The sequence below is a fragment of the Corvus kubaryi genome, unplaced genomic scaffold (genome assembly GCF_017639235.1).
Source record: "Corvus kubaryi isolate FWS band 111438036 unplaced genomic scaffold, C.kubaryi_AGA036_p1.0 66, whole genome shotgun sequence".
Classification (NCBI taxonomy): domain Eukaryota; kingdom Metazoa; phylum Chordata; class Aves; order Passeriformes; family Corvidae; genus Corvus; species Corvus kubaryi.
The window spans coordinates 19,936,194-19,959,670 of record NW_024582054.1 but is presented as its reverse complement, the minus strand read 5'-3'; the positions used below and the strand labels follow the sequence as shown (position 1 = coordinate 19,959,670).

Below are 23,477 nucleotides of genomic sequence, written 5' to 3'. Positions count from 1 at the left end.
GCAATAACATGTCAGTATTAATTAGGTGTACTTTACAGAATGCAGCAGCAATGCTTTTGAACAAATGCAGTGTCCTTTCTTCCTTTTAAGGTTTGTATAGTGCATTCAGAAAAAACAATGTGGACTTGTGTTCTAAAGGTTTCAAATGCTTTGGTTTTTTTCCTGAATTTCAAATATTTTTTTTTCTCACACCTAATGAAATTTAAATTTTTCTTTAATTACTTACTTTTAAAATGATGATTCACACTTCAATGTCATATACCTATGGTTATCACCTGCCTGATTTTGGCCAAAATGGATTTATTTGAACAACTTTCTCCATTCTCCCTACCCTTTATCACCACCTCCAGATTTCTGCATTACTGCTGCCTTCCTGCTTTTGTCATTGTTTTCCTCCCCTGTGAAAAAAAGAATAAACATTCTTTTATCTCCTGCAGTCAGAGTGCTGTTGTGGAAAGTAGCCCTTACTGCTGACGTCTGAAAAGTCCTGAAACAGGCCATCATTCTCTAATGCCTGAAATGGCAATGAATATTTCAATCTATTGTCCAGGAAACAAATCTGTGTATTCTCTCTCAGGCTGAAAATTTCCTATGTAAATTTAGCTTTGAAATTAAATAGGTATCCAGCATTCGTATGTTGGTATAATCCCAGAAGACTGTAGTATTTTCTGAATATTACGTAATTCGTCATAGCACTTGCCATTTAATACTATTAGTAGCTTAGGTTCTAAGAGTAGAAAACTAAAACAGAAAGGGAGAAATTACTTAAGCAATTTACTCATGTAGAAATTAGTTTTCAGAAAGCAATATCTTAGAGAGTTACATTCCCTACTTCACACTTTAGATACCTGTTAGTTTCCTATTATTATGCATAGCTGAACCAGATCTCTTAAGGCTCAGATTAACTATGTGTGCTTTATCTCTCAGTTATAAATACACTGTTATTTATTTCTTACTATACTGACTCTTATTTTATTTTTTTGACCCAAAGACACTGCCAGAAAGAAGTCTGGCAGTATGTATGGGTGGGTAGTGTGTGCTTACGAGCCTGTCACAGATGTTGACTGAAAGAAAGGAAAAACAGAGAAGACTTAGAAACATGAATTCAGACCCTGTTTGAAGGGATCATGGGAGTTAAGGAAGATAAAGTGTAAATACAGTCACCCAACTAACTTTTTTCTTTCTGTGAGTCAGTGTTCTCATCTGGAGAACACTGAGTAACTCATTTGATTTTCATCCTCAGGCCCCTGCACAGTAAAATTGTTGGTTTAGGCTGCATAGGTTTGTCCTAAGCACATTACGCTGGTTCTCATGGGTGGTTTGGGTTGTAACTGATGACCACAGAGCTAAATGCTGATGCCAAATCTCAGTGCTCATTTGACTCACTCTAAATGCATCCTTACACACATGGTGGTTGAAGAAGAATGGAGAAATAAAGGTCATTGGTTTTGTTATATCTGTTAGTAAAGTGTTCTGGGTTTGCCCTTCAGAAACTTCAAGATCATTTCACAAAAGGCAGAGAAAGCAAAATATATGTTTGGCCAAAATCTCACTGCTCCTTACAATGGCATTTCACTGTGACTTGGCCACGTCTAAATGTTCCAAATGATTGTATTCTGTACTGTGAAAAAACAATTCTGCTTGCATTTTAACCTGGAAACCATTGAGTTCAAGTAACTCAAGGACCATTTCAATACATTTTAAATGCTTTGTCTGCTGTGAGGCACTCCCAGGCTATATTCTTTTCTGTCATGAAAATATTATTTCCCCTTTTAGCCTTACAAGAGAAAGCCATCAGTGCTCGGTGCAGTAAAAAAGTGCATAAAATCAACTTGCATGGTCATTAGGTTTTGAAATACAATAAAGTGGAGATCAAGGTGAAAAATTAGGGAAGTTTTTTTCCCTGTTTGTTTCAAAGTTACCTTCTTTTATTTGTAATGTTGAGATCAAGTACAGCAGTTAACCACTTCATACTGACTTGGAGAAAGATTAGTAGAATTTCTTATTGCCTAAATGCTTTACCTGAATTTTACAGTACTCTTTTAAAGCAGATCTATATTTGTTCAGTATTTGACAACAATAACTGCTACAAATTTGAGTTTAAACTAGAACCTAGTTGCTCTTTTGGAAACAGAAAGTGACTGTAGGAATTTGCAGCACTAATTTTGTTTATAGCTTGAAGCGGTGAACTCCCATTTACTCAGGCAAGACTGTTGATTCCCTGAGAACTGTTGTTCTGTAAGTGGAATGATGGGGCTGATGGTATAATACTGCTTCATAACAGACTTTCTTTTCACATTACTCTGTATTTACTCCAAATGGCTTAAAGCAGCTGTGACAGGAGCAGATCTTTCAACAAGAAAATACTTCCATTCTTGGATGCTTTTCACCCTGTAAGAGCGAGCTCTCTAAGGTCTCTTCAATTCGTTGGTGCTGTCCTCAGCCGTGAGCCATTACAAAAGGAATTCTGCAGCTCACTTAAATGGTTGTTTGGTTTAGACAATCTGAGTACCTGAAGATGAAAAGGTAATCTGATTTTGTGCAGCATGCACAATGGCTGCATTGAATGGAACTGGGCTTATATGGAGAAACTCAGCTGTTGAGGTGTACTATTTACTGAGAATCTAGTAGCAATGGTTAAGGCAGCTTTCTGAATACAGAGAGAAACTGTTTCAAATAGAAATCCTAGGAATGTTAATTTAAAAGTAGACAAAAAAAAAAAAGCAAACAAAACCGAAACACTTAAAGGTTCAGAAAGCTGGGGTGGTTTTTTTTTTAAACTTTGGGGGTGTTTGGGGTTTTTTGTTTTGTTTGATTGTTGGGGTTTTTTAACATGAGGATTTTTGCCTGTAATCTCATCTTTAAATTTCTGTTTTCATGTTATCTGTGTGATAGATTTTTCCACAGTTTATCTATTCAGGCACAGCTTGCCAGAAACCATTTTATCCCTTCTATTTGTTCCCATTTAAAAAAATGGAAAATTAATTAGTGGCAGATGCTGGCAGAAGGAAGGGATGCTTTGGCTAGAGTTACTGCTCTTTATTTGGCAGGGCACGAATCATTCCACTGTTTTTATTGTATTGTGTGGAACTGAAAAAAGTCCACCCATCAGATAATTCATGACAATTCACTGTTGAAGCAGGTCAGTCTGCAACGTGCAGTAGTACTCCAATGGAGTTCCTTCTCTTTGCTTGGAAGACTTTAATAATCTTTGTTTCCAGCTTTTGAAATACAAGTAGTGTTCATCTCAAGCTTTGATTTACGTTTTATAGGATAAAGTCTTTGAATTTGGTACTGTTATCTGCACTGAGGCTTCCATAGACAGAGATGTGTCTAATATTATTTAAAGAAAATAAAATATTTATGACTCTTCACTGTTGTTTACATAGAAAGTATCTCTTTCGTAGTACTAAGCAGAGATGATGAACAGCCAGCAAGATTGTAAAAGCATCTGATCACAGCATAATGAAAAATTTCCTTTTTCAGGCTTTTTTTTTCTTTGTAGGTTTTAGAAAGGGTAATTCCTATTAAAAGTCTTTCCAGAGTCTTTCTATCTTCTTATGCCTTTTACCCTCTAAAGGGCCAACTACATTAAGGCCATTGACAGATGGGTTTTGTTGACATCCCTTTTCCTCTGTGCCTTTTTCTGGGTAACTGGCCACCTAAAATAGGATGTAGGGGAAAAAACATACAGATTTATACTAATCAAAAAAATATTAACAAGGATGAGTAATTTAATGAAGGAAAATGTCAGTAGTCTTAGCAGTCTTAGTAATTCAGGAAATGGCCAGGAGGCCTTGTGTCAGTAAAGTGCTAATAGTTGTTCTTGATATTTAAGTTCTCCTTATTTTCAAAAAAAAAAGAACAAAAAGGAAAAGAGAGAAGGCATGGACAAAATGGAAAATGTGTGCTCTTCCCTGCTATCTTCTGTAGTCTCTTACATCCCTTTTCATGGATACTTGCTGGTCCTTTTTTGCATGGATCTCAAAAGTTCTATTTTTATTTTGCTCTGTGTAATTGCCTTTCAATATGAGAATTGCTTTGCAAAACACTTTAAAATTAGGTCATTCTGCTGAAGTATGCACTGAGCTAATTATGATTATTTTGCTTCCCTGACCATTTTTGCGCTCGTTGAATTTATTAAAGTATTTCTTTATAGATGGAGCTGAGAACTTACACAGCAATAAAAGCTACGTAGCACCTGGTATGCTTTTGCTTGTCGGTAACATCTGGCATCTAATCACTTATAATTGAATTTCATATAATTAATAAAGAAATATTTTTAAGGATTGGGGGCTAAATATAAAGAATCTGAAAAAGGCTTTGAGAGAGCAGCCATCCTCAACTTTAAATGAACAGAAGAGATTTTATTTTCCTTCTCTTGTGAAGGGTTCTGTTGTAGAATTCTGTAGGTGAGAACTCTTAACTACAGGACACTTGAAGTCTGCAGTCCTGTGGACATGTTGTCTCTTTGTTTTTCTTTTCTCTTTTCTTTTCTCTTTTCTTTTCTCTTTTCTCTTTTCTTTTCTCTTTTCTTTTTTCTTTTCTTTTCTTTTCTTTTCTTTTCTTTTCTTTTCTTTTCTTGCCTAACTTTGCAAACTGGTGAAATATAACTAAGTGCTACCATCAACAGCAATCTGAATGAGATAAACCATTCCATGTGGCTTAGTTGAGGTGGTGAGTAAATGTGTGTGAGAAACTTGCAGCACCATCAGCAGGTGTCTGCGTCCTGACTCTTTGTCAGTCTGTCTTAGAATAACATTATTATAAAATGGTGCATGAGTTATCAGTGCATGTATTTTGCTATAAATCTTATGCAGTTTTCAGATGCATTTCTAATGCACTGGTGAAATTATCTTTTGCTTTTTGCTTTTGTATTTGTCACAAGGGAGCTTTACTTGCTTTGGCAGAAGCTATTTCCTGAAAAAAACAGACTGCTCTTGAGAGGACCAGAAGTTACCTTATAATTTGGGTTTTTTTCTGACTAGGAACTTAAACAACTTGTTCTTGAAAATTATGCTTTATTTTATCCTTATCAAGCAGAAAGTAGCCTACCTTAATGCAAAACTAGAGATCTGGAAGCAACGGTCCCCCAGGAAATCATTTTAATGCTCGCTTTTGCAGGGTTATGTCAAGCAGCTGTATTCCCCAGATAAGTTGTCTGCTCTGGTTCCGAGTTTTTCTGCAAATCCCCAGTCTGGAGCAGTCTTCCTATGTCTCTCTCTCCCTCTTCAGCTCATCTCATTTAAATTTTATTTGAAGACCTCTTTTCCATTGCTGAGGCTTAGTGTCTCTGCTAGCCAGTTTTATACTTAGCAGTAATTCCCCTGCTCATGAGTCTACAGTTTAAAGATGAGTTGCACCTTGCACTTTGGAAGAATTCAACCAACTTACTATGTGTGAATAGCATAATATATTTTCTCCAAGATTAGATTTCTTTAAACATAGACTGTGTTTTCTGGTAGCAAACTTGTGTTAGATGGAGTTAGAGAATTGGCTTTTAAGGTTAGTGATGGGCTATTTTTTATGTCAAGTTATTTTTTTTTTAATCTAGATGAACAAATTAAGAGAAAGCAATTATTTCAGTGAGCTTTGTGGAGAAATCTGAAGTGCGTTTTGTACATCTCTGAAAACTATGTTCATTTTGAAGGTCTGATGGTTATTATTCCATAATTATTCCTATTAGAGTATATTCTTTTCAACAGGTAGCAACAAATGGCATGAAGAAAATTACGCAGTGATACTACTCAGAAAGCTGCCATCTCTTGATTTTTCAGTAGGGGAGAGGAGACATGCTATCTGACCACTTTGTGTACTTCATCTCACTGGAAAAGGCCAGTGTTTTCTCTAAATAAAACTGACTGCAGACTTAGAGTTGTTAATGCTTTTAATGCTACTTCTGTAATGGTAAACAACCTGGTTAAGCTGATATGGGTGGAAAAATACATCATCAGTGAGACTAAGTAATGATAAACTTGAAAACAGAAAGCTGTTTTGGGCTTTCCTCACTTTTCAGTCAGCAGTACAGTGTTGATCTGCACCTTTTAAAATTTGATACTAATATGTGTGGACTTACAGAGAGCCAAGAAGTAAGAGCTTTCTAGTTTCAACAGTTAATCATTACTTTAATCTGTATGTTTTGTTAAAACACTAGCTTTGCAAACAACTCTTAGCATTTGAAAAAAAATACCATTAGTTATAGTTATTATATTTTTAGCCATTAATATTTAAGCATTGGAAGAATAAAAAGTAACTGGCTAAGTTGAGCATCTGCAAGTGTTACGGCAACTAAGAGCTGGTATGTCAAAGAGTAAGACAATAACTTAAATCTTTTTTACTCTTTCTCTGAATCAAAAATTTGGATGTTTTTAAAAGGTTATAGTATTTTTTTCATAATAATTTTGAGTGCTGAACATGTTAAGTTTCAAGTATGTTTGGCCCTGAAGCATGAATTCCCAGTTAAAAACTGGGGAAACTGGAGCATAGGTGCTGTGACATACCTAGCTTTAAATACAGTACAAGCCTCCTGATTTCTCATTCTGAGCATCACATTCATGGGACTGACATTTAATTCCTGTGATTATTCTTTCCAGTGCCTCTGCACTGTGAAGAAAATAATTTTCCCCATAGTCATCTCCAATGTCAACCTCGTTAGGGCAGCAGTATCAGTATTCCCGCTGCCTGCTGAAAGGAGCCTGTGGAGTGTCTTTTGTGGGTGTTGACTTGCAAATTATTGGCAGACTTTAGGAGGACTTTCCCTTATGATATTTAAATTTAGTTCTGTCACTGATGGACCTCCTATTAAAAAGTAGATTATTAAATCAGTTCTATAATTTATCAGTGAAAATTATGTCTTGGATAGTTATTGCCTTTGCATGCAGTTTAAGTGAAGGGATCTGTGGCATCTCCTTGATAGCCATTAAGCTCAGCCATGTAAAATGAGGCCCTTGTATCACTCACTTTCAATACTCTTAAATAATATATCACTTCACTTACCTACGTCTCTCTTTCTCCCAGTTCCTCTCCTTTATGGAAAATTTGTCAATATTGCCTTGGATTTGCTCAATGAATATATTATTTCCCAAGTCACTGCAGCTGAGATGCCTGTGAAGGAGATGTCTGTTTGGACAGCAGATTGGTTCAGAAGTACCTGAGGCATCAGTGCATTGTTTCTGTGATTACTTTTTGATCTGGTTTTCAGAGCTCAGTTAAACATTGCACTGTTTTATAGTAACATACTTTTGTAAATGATAAAGGTAAATTATTTCCATAAATCTTTGGTTCTTATCTTACATTTTTACTTGGTAGTAAGATAAAATTCAAGAGAAGTTAACTTCAAACCAGAACTAAATATGAAGTACGTGGGTATAGAAATCTAAAGGAGAAAGGATTGCTGCTTTTATTATACAATGAGAGGTTAGTTTTTCTTAGATGTTCTGTTCAGGTCTATGCTTTGGTGCATCTTCCTACAAATGAGAATCCTACCTGGGTTTGAACAAAAAAGAATTAAATCTTGATGTATGTCCTTGGGGAAATTGAAGACTATTATAGTCCCTAACTTGAATTGGTGAGCACAAATGTAACTCTGGAATGTTTATTTGTGTGTAACCAGAGTCAGGTTTGGAGAACTAATGTCATAAATCTTCTTTCGTTGTTATGTTGTTTGTGTGCTTATGTAATTACCATTTTATGCAATAAATACTGTTTTCAGTAAGACTTTTCAGGTCAGCTTTTCCCTGAAGAGGGATAATACCCTCTGGGAAAGATCAGTTTGGTAAGAAATGGCAAGCCATAACTTTGTGCTCCTCTTCTGTGATTAGTGGGAGGTAAACAGAAGAGGGCTGTATAATACTTTGAAGTATGTCACAATGGTTCTAAGTATATATTACTGTCCAGATGTTGAGGCTGAATGTAGTTTTGTACTAAGATGCACTTATCAGAGTCTTGAGAAATTGAGAAAACTTTTTGCATCACACTGCATTACAGCTTCTTTCTGCTAATCTCTGATGTGTATTTTATACATGTGTGGCTTTTACACACTAATCTGAGAAATCCTGTGTTGTGTTAGATGCTGGTGTGATGCTTCAAGGAAGCTGGCTTTCAAGAAATAGCCCTTAAATTAGATTTGAAGTTGATTTTAGGAACAGCTTTTCTTTCTTTCTTAAGAGCTGGTATAGAACTGAAGGAAAAAGAAACATTAGCAAAACACTGAGTTAAAATGGAGTGCTCATGTTCAAGAGCTACGTATCTGTACATAAAGCATTTGACCTGGAAGAAATATTCAGTCTTTTAGTACTGCTCAGATGAACAAAGCAAAGCAATTCATTAGCAAAGCACTTACTTGGCAGAAATATGAAAACATGAACATTGTTCACACTGTTAAAAGCTAAGCCCTGCAAGGAGACACTACCCAAAACCACTTGAGCAGCATGCTTTAGTAGGCCCATTAGGATGCAGACATTTGATTCTTTCAGTTTTTCTTTCTGAATACTTTGATGAAAAATCCTGAGGTTTTTAAATGCTTTCCTGTTATTCCAGGAACTAAACATTGTAAGTGAATTTACAAATGCTTCTTTTATGGAAGTATCTGAAATTAACATGAAATTAAACCCATTTTTTTCTGGGTTCTAATTAGTTAGTCTTTAATCAGTGATGCTGGTGAAATGATTCATTGCAACTCAGTGTATTCAATCTTCCTCAGCCACTACTAATACTCTGGTTATATCTTACACATTGAACTTACTATTTAAGACCAATATCCTTAGGAAATCAGGCCTATGAAATCATTATTTAATACATTTGTTTCATCTGATCAGAAGAGGGAATGATGAAAAAAAAAAAAGAGGCTTGTGCAAATATTACAAAAATAGAGGCAGGAGGAAAGACTACCAAGGCTTTTTCATTATTTCAGTTTTTATTAGGTATCAGCAAACGCACAAGAGTGAGTGTTTGTAAATTCTCCGCTGCAGTGATGTAAGACACAGTCATTAGAAAACCAAACCAGGCTTCACTGAAGTCACTGCTGTTAAAAGTTGACTTTTTAAAGTTATTCCAGAACATAACATAATGTATTGTGCTACATTAGCTTAGTTAGCTGTATTACTGGATAGCATAATATGTTTAGGGAAAATAGTGAATTGTGAGTGATACAGAGACCTTATCCATAAAGGGCTATAGAAATAACAAAAAAATCATGTGGATTCAACATTTCTTCTGTACAATATACAGTATGAAAATGGCTTCAGAGCTCTAAATCTACATGGACAAAGATCGTGTTAGGTAGCACTTTGGAAGAATACTTGCTGTCTATCAGAAGTGATCTGACCTACTAAATGAAAGGATTTTGCCTTGGCCTCTCAATTAAAATGACCCTGATGGTAAGTGGGGTTTGCTACCTTAAAATAAATATTTTAAAATAAAGACATCATTTTCAAAGTACATTCTTTCATTGAAAGCCAAACCCCCCTATTTTCTAAATGGGTGCAATAATAAATTAAGGCAGATATTGTCACGTGTTTACAAATGACAAATGTTCAAAAGATGAGCAAGTGAACCTCTATCAGCTGCACAGCCATTTCAATTTCCATTTTTCCATGGTCCTTGTTACAGTTTGTCCTGACAGGTGACAATGGCTTCTTTGGGATTCTGTCTGGTTTTTAATTTATGACCATTTGAAAAAGTGGTAGCCACAATAGCATTGGAACAGATGGTATTGTGAGGGTCACGGACCCAAAGATTTATCAGAGGGCTATGAAATGCTATGACACAAATGCAGTCTGTGATGATACTTTGTCATATTAATTGAATGCCTAGCCACAAGTTGGTAGGTTACAGTTGGCAGAAATAACTGGTTTTGATATAAAGTATAAAACTGTATGAAATGCTGTCAGATCTATTAAAGTAATTGACATGTCAAACTTAATTTCCTTAAAATTGTGATACGATAGTATGAGCAGCTGGTGATCTCTGGAAAATAAATGAGGTAGCTTTAGCTTGGCCATCCAAACTCACCTCATTTGCTGCAGAATCAAACCCTGTTATGAGCAAGTGTGGCCTTTCTGCCATGTGGATTACATTTGATTTAATGTAACATTTATATCTGAATATTTTTGTGACAATAAATCAATGGATGTTTAACACAATAGCTGGTAGGAAATGTTTGTATCTCACCTCAGACTCAGCAGCTCACTTAAGTTCCAGAATTCCCACCTTCCCCACCAAACCCATGCTGTTGCTGTAGCTCTTATTCCTTGAAAATTCCTTCCTTGAAAAGTGGAAGCTGCCACTTTGCATTTCAGCTCTTTACTCAGAGAGCATTAACTTCCCAGTTTGCTTAGTCTGATCAAATCCTAGCTTTGTGGGGGAGTGCCTTTTCTGTCATTCTTGTTCTTCCTGACAACTGTGCTCCAGTGAACTAGAAAAGTGACTCAAATGGACAGGGCTCTTACACTCTGGGAAGCAGGGCTCAAATTTATTCCAGCTGCCTGTCAGCTGACAATAGTAAAAAAAGGAGAGGACTGAGGGAGAAAAACAGCATTTGGAATTACACTTTCTCTGCAGATTCCAACCTTGTGCACTAACTTATTATACAGCTTGGAAAATTTCAAGAGCCATAAACCAACTACAGAATATGATTTAACATGCAGTGTCAATCAGTGCAGTGGTGGATATCCACTTACAAAAAGTCCGTAACCGCAAGTCATATTTTGCCTCAATCTTCAACAGGAATGTGGTATTCATCATGGATGGCAAAAGTAAAATTAGCAGTGGAAATGAAAATATAGAAATGATGGCAAGTACTTCCTGGTGGAAGAGTATGGAGGAGTTGACCAGAATTCTGGAAGAACTAGGTGATTAAATAACTGAGGCTTCACTAAATATTACTGAATTTGTTAACAGAAAATTTTAGAATAGTTCGTGCAGTACCTCTACTCAGTGAGAAGAGTTACAGGACAAAGGCAAAAGTGAGACTTGGAGACCCTTCAGTGAAAGAAATAAAATAACTTTCAGAAATACAAAGTCCAAGAGCAAGACTGAGTATAGAAGTGATTGGGGAGAACAAAGAGCTGGGATAGTACTTGATCAGAGCTGCATCTCCATTGTGCATGAGTTGGCCTGGCACAACATGAGATATCATCTTGTCCCTGTTATCAGCATCATCATCTTGTCAACAGTGTAGTCTCACCTTTTCTAAGCCTACAGATTCTCCTTCCCTTGTGGAATGGTGGTGTTCATGCTCCACGGATTGCTTTATGTCCCCAAAACAGAGACTGCCATGCCCAGTGAAACCAGCTGAGGCCAGCCAACAGGACAAGTGAACCCTCAGTATGCACTAAGGCAGAGGTTTCACTCGGGGTTCCTCACAGGCTGGGGCTGTGATTCTCTTGTAATCCCAAGTAACATGGCTGGAAGGCAAACCCAGCCTGTGGCTTTGCATCAGTGTTGCCCTTGCACCTGGTGAGTGCCAAGGTGACTGCGGTGTGGCACTGGAAATCTCTGCAGAGTTTCCTGGGAGGAATAGGAAACTTTAATACTAATATATGATCCTTGTAAACATGAGAGGAATATGCATAATCCAAATAAGGCTAAGTGGCATTGGCACTGGAGCAAATAAAAACAAACTAGCTAGGGAAAAATTTGGGAAGATGATGTGAACAGGATTCCTAGCACTTACAGGCTGAACACTGTGGAACAAGAAATTGACAATGATCCACAAAAAAAAACCAGTTGAGAGAAAATGTGACAGGCTTATATGGAATTTAATTATAAAACTTAGGTGATGCTTCAGTTATATTAATCTGCTTCCAGATCAGTACTAACAAAAGCTGATTTGTTGAGGTACATTGACATTATTCTTAGGTCTTTAATAATTTTTTCCCAAAAATACTGCTGTTTGGGTTTCTCTCTTTAGTTGTCAGAAGCTTTTTTCTGTAGTTTCCAGTATGTTCAACTTCATCCAATTTTGTGCAAGGTAATTCAGTATAAAGGGAAGTGTTTGTTTTATTTTTCTGAAAGTGCTAGAAGCCCTTTCTTAGCCAATGGTTAAATTCTGGCTCTTCTGACCTGTGCCTGATGGTGCACAGATGGGAGGGTGTGGGCCCTCCCTTCACACTGAAAATAGCTGTCCCTTAAAGAAGAGTCTGCTGGCAGCTGTCCTGGCAGACTGGCAGGTTAGTAGCTACCTACAGCTTCTGCCTTGCTTTTCAGAATCCGGGGAGAGATGGGGGGGGATGCATTCCCTCTCCTGCCGGGAGGTTTTTGCACACTGCCATGAGGATGGCCCTTCCAGTGCAGTGTGCTGAGCATGAGCAGCAGATGGCAGTTCACATCTGCTTTGCGGGGGAGGAAGTGCTCTGTTTCCTGGGGATGCTATTGAAAAAAATATTTATTAATGCTGTATTAAAAATAACCTCTTTTTCTTAGAGGTTACTGCAGTGCCAGTGTAGTAAGTGCTGCTGCAGTGTCATAACTCTTTTGAAACAGTGACATTAGTCATAGTTATAAACATATGTATGTACGTATTTTTATATGCAGAAGTCTCTTTGGCTGAGGGCAAAAGGAGTAGAAATGTGAGTAATGTGCTTTAATCTATGAATTTCTGGGTTTTTTTAGTTATGAAAAGATTGGTCATCTTTTATCTAATACTGCAGTTCTGACTTTTGAATATTTAATACAGCATTTTTCAGAATATTTTCGAGAAATGCACATGCATAAATGCACAAAGGTACTTCAGAAGAATATCATTCACTTCTGATTCCTTTTCCATAGTCTCAAAAGTTCAGACAAGTAAGTGCTAGTTTCTGTATTACTGAGTGTGTACAAGCATGGACTACAAGTGCTAGCTTTCAATACAGTGGCAATCTAGCTAAAGATATCCACAGTGCTTGATTTGAACTCTGACAGTTCTATTAATTATAAATTTTGCTCACAAAGCCTAGCACTGGATCTGCAACTCTAGTTTTCCTTTGATACACAAACTATTCCTCTGACTTCAGATTGATTTCTTCATTAAAACATTTGGTCAGTTTTTCTAATTACTATTTCCAGAAGACACATACAACTACTATGTTCTATGTGGTTGCATAGAAGAACTGTCATTAATGAAAAACAGCTTCTTAAAAAGTCACTGCTTGCTATTTCCAATTATTTATTTTTTAATTCTATCCATAATTGACTGATGGACAGAAAAACATTAATTTCTTGACATTATAGTAGTTTTGCATGGAGCACAAGCTTTCAAAACCAGGAACGTTCAGGTGTTCTAAACTGGAACCTACTCTTAGGCAGTGGAGTAAGGACCCTGAATTCCTGGTATCCTCAGTTCTTGTGGAAAATCCAGCTTTTGCTCAAATAATTGAATATTGACTCAGTGGGCTGACTTTGAGGATGCTCATTTCAAAAACCTTGGTCTGAGATTTTCTGTTTATCCTGTTTGGCACTTGTATAATTTTTGGAGGATTTGGGTCTTTTTTCCCTTTTTTGGATATTGAAACTTTTATGTTACTCCTAGGTTTTGAATAATAGAAATACAGTTTTCTGTACTTCTGACCCTTTGACTCAATACTGGGAAAATAATGGCATCAATAACAAACAGTTCTTAGGAGTCTCTGTATGGAGTACAATGATCCAGTGGTAAACTTGGCCTTGCTTTAAAGCCAGGCGGTGTTGAAATACAGCTACAGATTAGACTGATTAAGTGGCAGGATTTCTGTAGGGAATGCATTGTGATGTGTTTATATCTATAAACTGTCTACAAAGGGGAAAGACAAAAATGTACCAAATTACAGAAATTACTATGGGCCCTTTCATAAACAGCACTGCGTGAAGCTGTGATCTCCTGCACCAGTTTTCATTGCAGGTGTATGTATTTTATAAATCTGGGAAATCCTCGTTTCTGGTTTGTGGGAGAGATGAGAAGACAATGATGTGGATTCAGTGCTGGTAGCGGGGGGAGGGAAGATGCAGTGCTACCAAGCTTCCAGATGGAAGGAGGTGATCAAGAGACCTACATACAGTTCAGCATCACCTCATGGTCTCACACCTGGGACGAAATGTAAAACGTTTGCACCAGATGAGAAATACTCCAAGTTTAGGACTGGCCATAATCTGAGGGCTAAGGCTATATGTAATTATTCCCTGATGCCAGTGGTGATGCAGTACTTGCCAGAGCTGTAGCCATCTGCCTTTTGAAGGGAGAACCATTGTGGGTTTACTGTGTTGGTAGCCACAGCATATAAAATAAGACCCTCAATATAATTTTCAGATGGAGATAAAAAGTTAAATAAGATCTGGAGTCACTATCTGCTTCACTTTATCATAAGCCGTTCTATTTGTTTCCAGTGTACATGCTATTGTCAAATTGGTTCTTGCAATGTAGCCTGGTAGTCATGCTATTTTTTTAAAAGCTGATAGGATGTTCACATAAGGTATAAATCAAAATTACAGCAGATTACTGCAACAACATGTTGTCTTAACAGGAAAAGTCCCCCAAGAGCTTCCATCTCAGTGGAAGGCTACGATCAGCAGTTTTTTAAAAAAAACCTTCGATTTTGAACCTTTCTGCATTCTGGGCTGTGAGCTGTAAGGAGCTAAAAGGCAAGCACATCTTTGTGGGAAGGGCTCGGTCATTTCCAAGGGAGTTACAAGTACAGAGAAGCACTCCCGACCACACGGGTTCGTTTTTTCATGCTGGCGATGTGAAGTTCAGTGAGTAACAAAGCCAAAGTTGTTGTTTTAAAAATCTGTTGCCAAGCAGTAGATTTTCTCCTAGCAACAAGTGTTTTGCAGCAGGGGAAGCAATTGGATACCTTAGGGGGTATGTTAGCACTGGGGGAAGGGCAGAGAAAGACCAAACTGGGGCTCCAGAGGGGCCACAGAGCACACAAAGGGTGTGCTGGGCATGGAGGAAGGCGAGGGAGGGGGCCAGGCAGAGAGGGACATGTGGCACAGGCAGTGTTCTGGGATAGGCTCTGAACAAAAGTGTTGGCTCCAGGCACAGGTTCATATTTGTTCATCAGCTGCTTTGTTTGGTTTAGTGAGTGATTGACTGTTATATTATTAGCTGCTTGTTCTCATTTAAAAAAGAAAATCCATACTGAGCTGCTAGGAAGTCTTATTTAGACCACATTTGAAGAAATACGCTTTTTATTTTTCAAAAGAATTGTCTTGTTAGAGAAAATAAGATAAGTAGTTTTTTATTCTGTATTTTGGAAAACGAATTCTATACATGTTGCAGTTTCTTTTCCAAAAGAAAAAAAAAATTAAAAAAAAGTATTTTTTATCACCTTTACTTGTAAAGTAAGTGTAGTGTGGTTAATCCAGTTGGTTTTAAATCTTATAATGTGGCCACCCTTCAAAATCCCTGCATTAAAATGCAACCTGTGTCTGCAGATACAGAACTATGTTTATTCATCATTTTTCGATGGAGTGGCTTATTTCTAACTGCTGTGTTGTGTCACAATTTTTTCGTACTTGCAGAAAATAGTTATGTACAATGACTCAACGTGCATGTGCCTTTGAAAGGAGTTTATAAATGATTTCTTATGCAAAGTCATACTTTGACTAGATGGACATGTTTCAGCACAAAGTCATCAGCTAAAATGAAAATAGGAGAGCATAGTATATAAATAATGTTCTATTTCACTCTACGTAAGTGTAAAATATTGATTATAGACTACATTTAAAATGCGTATTTTTATCACAGAGGTTGGAAAGTATCAGCTGTAGAATTTTACTTATTTTTCCATGTATCATGACAAATTCTTCTCATTTTGCCTCACTAACACTTCTGTTTCATTATTATAGCATAACACTGTCAAGTCTCTGGTAAACCTTCAGGTTTGATAGATTTGTTTAAAAATAGCAGCCACCTTAACACTTGCAAAATAGGCTGAAAAAGCACCATGTAACAAGGGGCAGTTTTGTGATGCTAAAATTACACTGCATATGGATTTGCAATGCATACATTGCACACCGAGTTTTGTAACTATTTATGGTCATAATCCCTGATTTTTAAGTTTTTAGATAGGATGGGGATGTTTCTAACATTTCCTTCTGATATCACAGCTTAAAGTTGATTATCTCTTAGGCTGGGACCTGCTTAAAAACAGTAAGATAGTGAACTGGGAAAATTATTGTGAAGTTGGATGTAGTGAGTTCTTTAAATCTTTTGTAGCTTTTAAAAATCTTTTTTTTCCACATCTGAATAGCTTTGTGTCTGCTTATACGTAATCAGCTGTTAGCTTGTTGAGCTTCAGCAGGTCATCAGCAAAACTGGCCACTGTTCTTCTGTCTCCCTGCTCTTATCATCAAAGGCAAAATCAGTCCGTTTTTTATTTTCATATGCTTATAATGTTTTCTTATAGCTATTGTTTTTGCAAGACACACTTTTATCTCTGAGGGTTATTTTTTGGCTAAATAAGGTCTGTGTCATACAAATCTAGAAGCTTTTTAGCAATCAAGTCATGTAACAGACCTGCCAGGAATAAATTAATATGAATATCATATCTGGTACTACTCAAATCTCCACAGTTGAGACTTCTGTAGGTCAACAGGCTGCATTTCTTAAACATGGTGAGAATCTCTGGCACTTCTTTGCACATTAAGTCGGCCACGTTTTTTGTTCTGTCCATTTCTCCCAGTTCCCAGTTTCCTTCTCTGCAGAGAGAGTTCAGCACCGTCCCTGAAAAAGGCAAGAGTGCAAATGGACTCATGGTTACAGTTCCCCTTTTTTTTCACTTTTAAATAAATTTCATTGCTTTTGAGAACATCTCCCACCTCTAGTCTATATTTTTCTCAGAGAAAATGAAAATGTTCCTCTTGATATCAAGTGAATAAAGGTAAAAATCTCAAGTGGTGCTTTTGTTGAGACTGAGAACTGTTTATTTTCAGGCACGGTGGAGAAGTAATCAGATAGGTAAACCTTAAGAAAACCTCCAGCTCTCTTCAGACAAAATTTTTAGTTACACCAAAGAAGCCACAGTGATCTTTGTAGTGTTACCTTTTTACCCTTTTTTTTTTTTTTTTCCAGTTCAATGGAATCCAAATATAGTTTAGCACTTTACGATAAAGCTCTGGTTTGATGAGACATATGATGGGTAATAATTATGACTGTAATTTTTTCAAAGTTAGTTCCATGAAAAAAAATTGAATGTTAGCTTCTCACTTGCCTAGAAGCAAATAAAAAAGTGACCTTACTGGACTGCTCTAAATGGCTGGTTTTAATCATTTTTTAAATAGTTGTTTTTCAAAATCAAAAATCAGTTATTTACAGAGTTTTAGTCCTATGTTTATTTGTCTAGATATGTCTTTTCCATTGACTGTTTGGTAATCATTATGACAGGTTAATTTGCAAAGAGAGAAAGCTTGTCTGCAGAAAAAAGATACCTTTGCAGTGAAGACTACACTACATGCTTATTTAAGCAATTAGGGCTTTATACAATTCCTTATTATATCATGTTGTTCAGGCTCTGAGTGATGATATTTTATCAATAAATAATAGTGCATTTTCTAACTGGAAATTTTATTTGAAGTCTGTAATGCTCCATTTGGAAATCCCAATTCATTTGAATGTTTTCCTTTTAAAAAATGCTTACATTTGTCTAATGAATAAATGGGCTCTGTTTGACTGAGCATTGTAAAAAACAGTTCTTGGAGAGATGTTTGGGTGAAATAAGCAAAAACTGGTAGTTTTGTATGTGGGGCAATGTAAAATGAAGTGTAAAGGGAATGATTGAGGGAGGAAACACATGTGAAATCATTGACCAAGAGGGAGACTTTGTGACTCCAGACTGGGTGAGGAAAGAGTTGGCAAGATCTTGAAAATAACCTGTGGCAGAAGTTGGAAGCACTTTCCCCCCCCATTTTGATTAATTCCTGGAGGGTTTTGTTTTGTTGGGATGTGAAGTCTGGATAGAACCTTGTTTGTAGTGACAACAGTACCTCCCTGTTGAAGGCAGCACACAGTGTTACACAGTGCTGCTCTTTTAGAAAGCCCCTTTGGAGAGCCCCTGGAGGCTCTTGGAATTGCAAAGTCCCTTTTACTCCCAGCTCTGGCTGGGCACTGTAAAAGGCTGTTGACCTTTCCTTGAGCAGAGAGCATCTGAGCTCCACAGATCTTTGAGTACTGTTGATTATTCAAAGTGACTGGTATAAATATCAGTGGATTGGAGACATGAAGCACTGGTTTCATTTATTGTGATGATGGCACAAAAAAGTCTCTTTGTTTCTTCAGAGATTCCCTTCACTTTCTGCCTGTGCTATTTCTCATTAGAGTTCTCTCTTCGAGTTTTTTGAATTACAAAATCAACCCCTACAATGAAGAACTGGCTAAAAGAAAAATAAGGTTTGCTTAGAGAGTTTACAACATATAGACATCCTAACCAGTGAGAAAGTGAAAGCCTTAACACACTTAGGGGAGATCAGTGATTTCACAGGAAAAAAAATCAACTTTAAAAGAACCCCAAAATTCTCAACAAACCAAACATGGAGTAAAGTAATAAGCAACATTTGTACCGAGCTGCAAAATGAAGAGGTGTGCACACATTAGAGGCTTTTATAACTCTGCTAGGAGCAAATGTCATAAATTTATTGTTCTTTCATGTGAAAGTGATGCAATGGCAGGAAAGATCCTGCTTTCTCCTGCAGATGCCAACAGTTGTCTTAAACACCTGTCAAGTACTGCAGCATTCTAAAATGAATGAAGAACGAATAGGTTGCCTTAGATTTCTGTAATTCCTTCGGAACTTACTGGTTTGATTATCTTTTGTCAAATGGATGTTTTCCTACTGACAGTTATTATTATTTACACAAATTATTATACAGCATTTTTTCTAATTGATTCAGTTCCAAAATCCCTCTAATATTTTATCTTTTTAAAGACTATATCTCTATTTATAGAGAGGATATACAGAAAAGGCATTCTGCTTAGGTTTTAAACTAACATGCCAAGTCTGAAGGTTTGAACCATATGTCACTTAGGTATCCCTCTGTGTTTCTGCAGAGCTGATGTGTTGTTCAGGCCCATCTCCACCCATAAAGCAAGAGACTTAACATTATTCTGCAGATAAATGTCGTCCATACATCTGCTGCTAAATAAGTGAAGGCCAGAACTGGTAGCTTCGAGATTTTGTTTCCAGTTAGAAAGCAGAGGAAAATATGCAGTGAAGGACTGGGATAATTTGTACAGATTTCTGGGAAGTCTTAGAGGAGTTTTGGTTTGGGAAATGGGATTAGTTGGGTGGGTTTTGTTGTTATTGTTGGTTTTAGTGGTTTAGGTTTTTTTCCTGAAGAGTTAATTCAGAAAGCAAGCATATGCTGACAGCTGGTAAACTGAAGTTAGTTTTCTTGGATGAGCGTGGGTGCGAGGTCACCAAAGGATATTGCTGTGTGATAGACATGCCTGCTCCTTCTGCCTGTGGTGTGTAATGCTTAATAGAGCAAAGTCAGGCAAGGACTGCAAACAATTTGAAATGTTCTGTGCCTCAGAATTTTAATGAAGTCATCTAGGAAGGGGATTTACAAACTGGACACTTACAATGGATGACATCTGACCATCATTCTCAGAGAGTTAATGAATCGGAGGGTACTTCGCATTCTTTCTCTGGATCACTTGTTTGAGTTCAGCCCACAACTACAGTTATCAAATGTCACTGTCCTTTTAATGCTCTGCTTGAAACAAGTCTAATTTTCTATTGGTTCTTTGGAAGCAAAGCTGCTTGTCCCAGGGCTACCATCCCAGTCTGAGATACTACTGAAAGACTTGACTTTCAGGAAACACTCCCTCAAGAAAGCTGTGTCCCCAAAGCATGAGGGTACACGATGCGACCCCATTGTCCACACGAGTTGTTCCTTCACTACTGCTACATGCTAATTTCAAGACTGATGCTTGTATTCTTAGGAAGGTATAAAAGCAGGCAAACTGCCAGTATTTGCTCTAGTTCTATCACCCGGAAAATCTCAGCTATCCTTTTTGCCATACAGAATAGGGCAGATGTGACGTAATATGTGTCTCTTCCTATGAACAGGCTTATATCTGCAAAATTGGATTTTTCTTCAGTCTTGAAAAGAACAGCTTGTATCCTTAGCAAGCAGGAAAAATAGTCTGGCATATTTAAGAAAAAAGTATTACCAATATTCAAATAATTCACATGTTTAATTAGTATAAAACAGACATATCTGCACCCCAAAAAAGCAAGGCTTTTGAAAATAGAGAATCTTGTCTTGAAAATTAACAACATTTACATTTTATTAGGGTTAGGTGCACTGCAGTGACACCAGCTTTGTGTATTCCATCTCCTTGCTTCATTTTTTGTAGTTTCTCATCTGATACCTACCACTCACTGACAATCACTTCACTGCAGGGAAAAAAAGCACTGACCCTGAGAGTTATCCAGTTTTTGTATTGGAAGTACTGTTCACTTGCTCTGAAAATGCTGACTCAATTGACAGCTCAAAAAAAGTCCAAACCCAAAAAAGCCCTCTAGCACCTCTATGTGAGAACATCTGCCAGGCTGATACAAATTAGCCTGCATTGCATTTATTTATTCACTTGCCAATACTGTACAGCACTCTTTATATTGTTCTACAGTTCAGGGTGTGCTCGGTTGTTCTGTAGGATGGAGTCAGCAGTCTTCCCAAGCTGAAACTCAGCCTGGTGGGCACAATTCTGGAAATGTATGGTGGATAATTCAGAGGCTGCATAGAATGTCAGTACTTTCTAATCATCAGTGCTTGGGTTAATAAGGATTTTAGGGACAGATGTACAGAGAGATAAAAAGAATTGTGGTCCAAGGAGTGGGGGCTGGGAGGGGAGAAGTCACAAGGCCTCTGTAAGCAGTAAGGGACGCCTCTCTGCAAAACAAAGATTTGTGATCCATATGTGTTTTGCAATACAGAATCACAATGTAAAAACGCATATTGTTAGGATTATTATAATCCCAGAATAAAGCTCTCTTACTGGGTCATTCCATGACTTTTCTGGCACAGTAACATAGCTGAATGTGATGGATGGAGATTTCCATGGCCTCATTCAGCCCATATCCTAGTGGGTTTGGATGTGCTCTGGATCGTGTGGTGTTGAATTGGATCTCATCTCGCAGAGGAAAATGGAGAATCTGTAACAAGGAAGCTTATGAGGAAGTTCTGTGCCTGCTGGTCCTTTGTGCATTACTGGGGCAATATCAGTCCCTGTTCTGTTCTGCAGATTAAATCAAGCACTGTGGTTGTTGCCCATTGAGCTGAACTCAGTCTTGTTACAGCCATCCCCGAGGGCCGCTGGTGCTGTGTATGCTCTCAGGTGTTACAGGGTATGAGCTGGGTGCTGAGATGCACAGGGAGGATATGAAAACTTCAGGGCATGCACCTTAGGACTTCAGATAACAGGAGTTTATGCAAAAGCCCAGGTAATTCCTGCTTCTTGGCAAATGGGTGGAGTTTTTGTTACTTAGTCTTTGTTTCCTGTACAAAGCCCCTTGACTTTGTTGGTGTGGAGTAGCTTGCTCCAGTCCAGCATCAGGTCATTTCTTTTCTTAAATTAAAAAAAAATTACATAGTCTAACACTTTGAGCCCAAGAGCTGCCTACCCTTATTTCACTGCAGTGACCTTGTTTGAGCTACAGGAAAGCCCTACTGGCCAATTACAGCCATTTTCCCTTTGCTTTCTTGCAGGCTCTGATACTTCACCAGCTTGGGCGCTATAGCTTGGCAGAGAAGATTCTCAGAGATGCCGTCCAAGTGAACTCCACAGCCCACGAGGTCTGGAACAGCCTGGGAGAGGTGCTGCAGGCTCAAGGCAATGATGATGCTGCGACTGAATGCTTCTTGACAGCACTGGAGCTTGAAGCCAGCAGTCCTGTGGTCCCTTTTACCATCATTCCCAGAGTCCTTTGAGAGGGCACCTTGATCAACCGATTTTTGGTCTGACTTCTGGGTGAGCAACCCCAGTGTATGAGACTGCCTGGTAACTGGTTAGTTTGAGAAACTTTAGAGCTACAGGTAACAAACTCCACTCTTAGCGGGAAAGTGGCCAAAGCAGGGAGATGCCACCATATGTTAATGTCAGACTGAGAGGACAGAGTGGTGAGCCAGAGCCAAATCACTCATATCGCCTGCAGTTTTGCCCTGGTAGTTTTAAAACATCGTTATATTGTTCATGGATGATGTGCCATATTTTGTTAGTGATACTTGAGTGTTACATAAAATTATAATGGAATCAACTACCAATTGTAGAATAAGATTCAGTGGCAGAACAGACTATTTTTAACAAGTCTGTTAATAAAACTCTTCTATTCCTGCCTCTCAACCTCTTTTGGCCCAAAGTCAAAATGTGAATTTTCTGTTTCCATCTCTATTTTAGTCCAGGCCAGAAAATCAGTTGAGTTCTTGTTTGTAGTTGTTAATAACTGTGATGTGTGGCTAACTGTTATCTAGAGCAAAGGCTGAGTACAAGAGTATTTATATTTTATCAATGTATGCCTGTTACAAAAAATATATTAGTTATTTAAGTTTAACTTTTTTATGTGAATTCAGAGTTTATTTATCAATGGAAATATGTAAAAAGAAGCCTCAAATGGAATATTTACCGACATTCCTTATACATGAACCCACACTTGGCTAAATGGGATGATTATGTTAATAATAAAATGATTTTTAAATGGAACCTTTCCTGTGTCCCGTCCTGGTTAAGAATCTGGGGGAAATAGATGGTTTGTGGACACATTTTTATGAGCTGGCTGGCTGGCCTTGAAGATGAGCAACACCAAAAGTAAATTGTTCTGAGGCCAGTCTAGAGAAAAGAAGCTGCTATACTCTTTGCCAATGGTACCGTTATCTTAGATTTCAGGTTTCCTTAAATCTTCACTACTCATTTTTTCTTCCTTCCACTCCAGCTCTCTATGAAGCCAGATTACACTGCTTCTACATAATATACGGACATTCACATATACCTTGGTAGTGCTTGGGAAAAGCATGTTAAATATTTATACAATATTCTTTGGGGTTTTTTACTGTCTTCATAGTTCTTTCTCAACATCTCCTGCAATTTGTGTCCCTTGAAAGAAAAGTTGGCTGGTTTAGCAGACAAATACTTGCCAGAGATTCTCTGGGATGTGTAGAGAAGAGTCATTGTTGCAATGACTATTCAGGGTGCGTGAGCTGGGCTAGTAGCGTCCGCTCATTTTCAGCGTTGGGCACATTTGGAGCCTGGGAAGAGTTCCAGCTTCCCCATTAGACTGGGTGCTCCTTGATACTTGGCTGATTTGTCACAAGAAGTGGTTTTAAAGTGCTTAGCACAGGATAGCAGATGATTCAGGAAATGTTGTTCTTTGTTGCTCACCAGAGCTTATGCGCCTCAAACACATGGAGGATCCTCACTGCGGCAGCGTGGGGGTCCAGTGAGCATCTTCTAATGGCAGAAGACTTAAACCTGGGGAACTCTTCAGTTTTCCCCCTGGCATTTCATGTGCCTGTTAGGCTGAGGC

General features: G+C 37.8%; 1 protein-coding gene across 3 annotated transcripts in view; it reads left to right on the top strand.

Moving 5' to 3' along the window:
• The window catches only part of TTC7B (tetratricopeptide repeat domain 7B), a 110,842-nt gene extending 88,185 nt beyond the window's left edge, over positions 1-22,657 (top strand). For all 3 annotated transcript variants that reach the window (XM_042047385.1, XM_042047383.1, XM_042047384.1), the window contains one exon: positions 21,667-22,657. In XM_042047385.1, coding sequence (XP_041903319.1) covers positions 21,667-21,888 — 222 coding nt within the window. In that variant the 3' untranslated portion in view covers positions 21,889-22,657. The remainder of the gene's footprint in view (positions 1-21,666) is intronic.
• The last annotated feature ends 820 nt before the right edge of the window (positions 22,658-23,477 follow it).